Source organism: Gekko japonicus, unplaced genomic scaffold (assembly GCF_001447785.1).
Source record: "Gekko japonicus isolate JY-2015 unplaced genomic scaffold, Gekko_japonicus_V1.1 scaffold1351, whole genome shotgun sequence".
NCBI lineage: Eukaryota > Metazoa > Chordata > Lepidosauria > Squamata > Gekkonidae > Gekko > Gekko japonicus.
The window spans coordinates 225,194-231,957 of record NW_015173169.1 but is presented as its reverse complement, the minus strand read 5'-3'; the positions used below and the strand labels follow the sequence as shown (position 1 = coordinate 231,957).

At 47.6% G+C, this 6,764-nt stretch overlaps 1 protein-coding gene across 1 annotated transcript in view; it reads left to right on the top strand.

The window, feature by feature from the left end:
• NCAM2 (neural cell adhesion molecule 2) overlaps nt 1–6,764 on the top strand; it is a 454,404-nt gene that overhangs the window by 256,631 nt on the left and 191,009 nt on the right. Inside the window, 1 exon segment of the mRNA XM_015422532.1 lies at nt 34–179. Within this exon segment, the coding sequence (XP_015278018.1) occupies nt 34–179 (146 nt within the window).

The window sequence follows — 6,764 nt, the reverse complement described above, 5'->3', positions numbered from 1 at the left end:
AGGAATGAGTTATATAATTTATACTTCTAACAGTAAAGCCTCAAATAATACAACTCAAAAATGAAACGGCCTTTGAAAATGGTCAAGCAACTCTCATCTGTGAGGCAGAAGGAGAACCTGCCCCTGAAATTACTTGGAAAAGAGCCATTGATGGAATAACATTCTCTGAAGGTGATAAGGTAAATCAATCTATCTTGATTTTTTGTGGAAACAGGATTATGTTGAATAAAATCCGAACATGTCTCTTGCTCATTAAAAACGAAACTGAGAAATTGTTTTATGACTTTGAACTGGAGGTCATATTCTGTTTACAAGGTAATTGTACTGTAGCATGAAAATCCAGATGCAGTGAAAAAATGAAGAGTTATACTGCCAAATGACAAAAGATAAATGTTTAGAGTAGAAGGGTATATCATTCAAAATTGTTTCTTATTTGTGTCCTTTGGTTGCAATCCAGAAAATGAACTGCAAGGAGGATTTATTTTTTTTCTTGATGTCTGTGGAAAGTCTCCAGGAAAAGTTGTGTTTGTTGGGGCGGTGGGCTTTGAAGTACAGTATCTTAGCTTGAAGCAGAGGTCATTTTGGGGGGGATCGCGGAGGATCGCAGTTCCCCCGGGTGAGGTGCGGGGGCAGGGCACATCACGAAGCCCTGCCCCCTGCTTCCGGCCGCCCCGCTTCCGGCCCTCATTCAGCCAGGAGGAGGCAGGAGAAGAGGGAGGGTAAGTTGCTTCCTCCCTGCCTCTCCCCACCCCTGCCTGCCTGGGGCCAGGGAGGGCCTTCGCGGGGCTTCCTTGCACTCTCGCCAGTCTTGCAGGTCCACCGCCGGGCCCCTCATGGGGCTTGGCAGTGAAGCTGCAAGGCCGGCAGCAGCGGCCGGGACCGTTGGTGGCGGGGTGTGTGGCCTTATGACACACTTCCGGTGATGTCAAGGGGTGTGGCCTTATGACACACTTCCGGTGATGTCAGGGGGTGTGGCATATGCTAATGAGTTATGCTAATGAGTTCCCCTAGCTCTTTTTCTACGAAACGACCCCTGGCTTGAAGTACAATAAATTCTTATTGTCTTCAGATATGAACATATTTGAAATATTTGTTTGTATGGCAGTGTTCATGTCTAGAGAATCCAGACTTTCAGTTTAAGAAGGAGCAGGGTAGTAGCTTATCTAGCTACAATAAAATATTGCAAAGGCAGATAGAGATTCTGACTGAAGTGTCTGACAGAAGATGACAAGAATAAGGATGGACAGGTCTCCTAGTCACTGTTCTTCCTTCTTTGACTACTATTAGCTTATATCACACAATTCCTATTCTTTTTTATTTTGTTCTACATTTAGCAGATAACAATATAGCAATTTTTTGTGTTTGCTTTGTTAACTTGGATTTTATGAGTTTTATTGTATTTGATTGCTTGTTTAGACTATAGCTCACTTTGAGGGCCTACTGCTAGACTAACTCAGTGGAATGTAAATGCAAAAGTCCGTCTCTACCTTTAATGCTACAGTAATTTGAAATTGTCATAACCTAGGCCATTTCCACACTGATGATTTTCCCTGGGTTGAATGTTTTTGTGAAGTGTCTCACCTAGTGTTTCCAAGTGCAATCTTCGCTGCAGCGGGAAACTCCTGGCTGGCAGCTTGAGCGCCCACGTGCGCGTGCCACATCCTCGTCACTCGGAAGTGACGCAACCACGCCGGGCATGCTGGGGGTGGGGCCACGACCATCAGAGGAAAACCATAGAGTTTTCTCTCAGATGCCCGTGCCCCCGCCCCCAGCATGGCTGATGTGGTCGCATCACTTCTGGGTGACGTGCACGTCGGGGTGGGGTTCCCCCCGGGGCCCTATCCACCGGTGGTGGGGAACGGGCCTCTGGGCGGGGTTTTCCCCGCCCCCCGGGGGGATTTAGCAAGCCTAGTCTCCCCCCCCCGCTTCCCCACTGTGTTGTGGTGTATCTGTTTTGGTTTTAATCTTTGTTGTTAGGCACTCTGAGATTATCAGAAAGGAAGGATACACACACATGCACACAATTTTTGAGGTTAATTATCTTCCCAAAAGAGGCAGTGGTCTTTTTCTCTACATCCTATATTCAGGATCCAGGTTCAAGGAGCCTACAGAAATTAAAACAATTACTTGATAGCAAAGGATTGAAAGACTGACATTTTGCCTCAATTTTGTCTCTGTCAGGAATGTAAGTGCCATATACATACATACATAACATAAGTTATATACATACATACACACACACACACTCCTACATACATGAGTATACATATATAAACAAAAGGTTTAATATATATACATGCACACATACATACCTGTGTGTGTGTGTGTGTGTGTGTGGTTGCCAAGTCTCTCCAGGCAACTGGAACGGGGTGGGGAGATTTATCATCAGTGGGGGAGGCCTTGGCTGATGTTGCAGCAACATTATCAGCAATTTGGCAATGTAACTTCTGGCACACACTGGAAGTGACATCTTTGTTGCCAGTGACACAGGGATGAACTGGTATTTGGGCATTGAGGTTTTGCCCAAATACCAGAGCATTCTACATCACCAGCAACACAATGATATGTTTCCAGTGCATGCTGGAAGTGACATCACCACATTGATGGTGACCTCACTGAGATACCATCCTAGGCCTCCCCCTCTGCCAGTAAGTCCCCCCACTAGCTAGCTAATTGGTGGCAGGGAGAGGTGCCCAGGCTAGGATATCTGATGCCCTCAGCAGGGTCTTGGCAATCCTGCATACATGGGGAAATGAGTTCTGTGGTACAGGGTACAACATGGGATACTATCATGCTGATTGCTGTTTCCAGTGCTCACAAGGCCAGATGTGGCTTATCATGTCCTTTATGTGTTATAATCGCTTATTTGTTTACAATTGTTGGTCTTCAGTTTTCTGATATAGTGGGAGATTATCACTGAGATTATACTTTATCAAGCAGGTTTGTTTGTGGGCATTGCTAATTTTGAGTATGTTGCTAGCTCTGCTTGAAGCCCCTCTGTGTCAGAATAATGAGATAGTTGTATGTAATGTTCCTGATTTTTGGACTGTTCTCTGTCTCATAGTCAGGCTTCTGTGGATGGTCTATTTGTGTGAGATGGGTAAAATGGTAATTGCAACTTCTTTCTGTTCTGTGAACCGGAAGAAATACGGGCTGTGACTTCCATGTTTATTTATTTATTTAATTGCATTTATATCCTGCCCTCCCCGCATGCGGGCTCAGGGCGGCTTACGAAACACAGGTGTAATACAACACCACAGTTAAAACAATTAAGGCACACAGTGTGATAAAATACAGTTAAAACAATTTAAACACAGTTAAGCGCAGTGGGCAACTCCTAAGGATCCATCATGAGCTCCCTATTGCACATCACATTGAGTCAGAGAGGGGGATGCTATGGCCCCGATGTTCGCTGGCCAGTCAGCCTAACCAAGCAGTACTGCTTTGCAGTCACCCATTGGTGGTGGTGGTGGCAGCGGCTCCTATTCGAAAGCCTGGCGGAAAAGCTCCATCTTACAGGCCCTGCGAAACTGCAACAAGTCCCGCAGAGCCCTGATCTCCTCCGGGAGCTCATTCCACCAGATAGGAGCTGCCACCGAAAAGGACCTGACCTCTTTAGGGCCCGGGGTCACTAGATGGTGTTGTGACCCCGACCGAAGTGCTCTTTGGGGCCTGTATGGGGAAAGGCGGTCCCTCAGGTATGCTGGACCCTGGCCATGTAGGGCTTTAAAGGTAAGCACCAGCACTTTGAAGCGAATCCGGAATGCTATAGGCAGCCAGTGATGCGCTTTCAGCACAGGCTGGATGTGGTCCCATCTAGAGGCACCTGCAACCAGCCTGGCCGCCGCATTCTGCGACCAGCTGCAGCCCCATGTAGAGAGTGTTGCAGTAGTCTAGCCTCGAGGTAACCGTTGCATGGATCACTGTGACCAGGTCTTCGTGGCTAAGGAAGGGGACCAACTGCCCCACCAGCTGTAGATGGTAGAAGGCTGCTTTGGCAGTGGCTGCCACCTGGGCCTCCATCGTTAAGGTGGGGTCCAGGAGCACTCCCAAACCCCTAACCTCCGAAGCTGGCACCAAAGGCGCCCCATCGAAGGCCGGGAGCGGGAGCCCCAGTCCCATACCACTCCGACCCAGGCACAGGACCTCCGCCGGGTTCAGCTTCAGCCGACTCAGCCTGAGCCATCCAGATACGGCCTGTAACGCCTGGTGAAGATATTCTGGATCAGAGTCCGACTGACCACCCGACATCAGATAGAGCTGGGTGTCATCGGCCATATTGTTCACATGATTTGGTGGTTCTTATACCGTGCCAGTCATGTGGGTAAGTGGCTCATATTAGCCATTACATGTAGAAATGAACAGCCCATTTATCATTAGAAATGATTTACTATATGGAAGCAGAAAAGGAAGGTTTGACTTTTCATATTTGGTAAGCATCCTTTGCTTTGCAGCTATAGTTGACTGTGTTCTTTACGTTTACTGTACAACTTTTGCAAGTCATATTGTTATCCTGATAGCTGAAGACCATCAGACCAAGATAGTTCATTTGATCTCTGTAGATGCTGTTGTACTACACCTTCTATTTGTCAGCTGTTCTTTCTTGCCCTGCCTTTCCTGCTTAATGCATTTTATTTATTTATTTATTTAACCTTAGACTTTATATCCCGCTCGAACCCCCTTTCTCAGGGGGTCTCTTTGTGAGCGAAGGTCATAGTTTATTTCCACTGTAAAAGATAATTCTGTAAGAAAATACTGAAATAACCCAATTATTTAATCTAGAAAAAGATTAAGGAGCAAGATATTAACAGTTTTCAATTTACTTAATGTAAGACAGAGGCTGACCAGGTGAGAACAGTTTTAAAATGATGCAAGTCTACACTGAAAATAATAATTCAAAAAATGTCCTGCCAACCCAGCAGTCCGAAAGCCCCTCGGAGCAATTAGGTAAATGGGTACCTGTCCGTAGGAGGACAGGGGGGTACCCCTCCCTCGAACAACAGAATGGTGTCATAGAGCATAAGAATCACACACTTCTGGACGCAGTATGTACTATTCTCAGAGACAGTTGCTTGCATGTACAGTTTTGGGGTGAAGCTATTGTCACAGCTGACTGCACGCAGAATAGGCTAGTCACGAGATCTACAGGTATGATTCCTTGTGAACTGTGGGTTGGCCATAAACCATCCATGGACCACCTAAGAGTGTTCAGGTGCAAAGCCTTCAGACCCATCCCTAAAGAAAAGTGATCAAAGCTTGATGATCATGCAAAGAAAGGCATTTTGTTGGATATGCAACTAGGTGCAAGGGTTACAGAATCCTGGACTCAAAAACTAATGAGATCACTATCAGCAGACGAGTACATTTTGATGAAAATGAAAGGCCTCAAGGTTCAAAGGGAGCTGACACTGAAGTGGACAAGCAGATGACATCCTTTGATGTGGGAAACACCAGGAAGTTCCTGAGGTGATCCCAGCAGATGAGACAACCCAAGATGCTTCACCAGCCATACCTGAACCACATATGCAACCCAGAGATGCACCAGCCATGCCTGAACCACAGATGCAACCCAGAGAGACTGGACAACCAGAGGTGAGATGATCAACGTGCTCCAATAAAGGTGTTCCACCCCTGAGAATGAATCTGCTTGCAGAGATGATGGGAAGATCAGAGCCTGTGTCATGTGATAACATCTCTTGCCTACCAGCTCAGGAGGCACAGAGGAGACAGTTCACAGCAGTAAGAATACAATGTCATGTTACATTTATAAATTGTACTCTTCCAATGGTTCTAATTCTTATCTTGTTGTAATCTATACTTCCCTGTTTTTCCTGGTTATGTTTATCGTGTTATATTAAATAAATAAAAAAATAATACTCCTGAGTATTGCAACGTACAAGGGGATGGAGGTTGAACATCTAACAGCAGCAACCCCATCCAGTCAGGCTGCAAAAGCCTGGGATATGAAATGGAACAGTATCCATAGGCGTAATCTTCATGGGGGCGACGGGGCCTCAGTCCTTCCCGAAATTTTCAGAGAGAGGCTCAGCCTCCCCCGGGGGCAACTGGTTCCAGCCACCCTTGCTCCATTCTGAAACTATGTTCAGTGGCTGGGTTGGGACCAGGAGGGAGGGAGGGAAGTTAGTGTGGGGGCTTGCTTCCTCCTGGAAGTGAAGCCCCACCCTCAGCTCCCAGCAGCCCTTAGTTCTGCTGGGCTGCACATGGAGTCTGGCTTTCCTGGTTTCCTGCGCATGCATGCTTGCCCGGGCTCTCCCTTACTGCTGAGTCCTCGAGGCACATTCGTTCAGCCCGCCTCTCTGCCCCCCTCACCCAGCTACCAGTAAAATCAGCACGGACCGGGAGGGGAACTTGGCCCGGCGGACTTGCACTGCTGAAGGGAGCGCCGAAGCTCAGGGGCTGCAGTCCCTCCCACATCCCGGACGGCCTCCACAGCACCTCCTCCACTTCTTGTACCCGGCTGCTGCCTTCCTCTGATTCCCCTTCGCTGCTCTTGCTGCTGCACGCTGGGACCAAGTTGGCCGGCTTTGTAAGGGCATGGGTGGGGTGGGGGCCTGAGAGAGGGCAGTGTTCAGTGAGCCTGAGGCTGAGTAGTCTGAAGGAAAACTGCCTTTGCTCTCTTTGGAATACCCTTCCCATCCTCCCCACCCATCAGTTGTGCTGTTTTTATTCTCTCTCTCGCCCCCTGTTTTTAACCTCCCCTTCAGTACTTCAGTTTTGTCTGAATGTGTAAGTGCCCCCCCCCC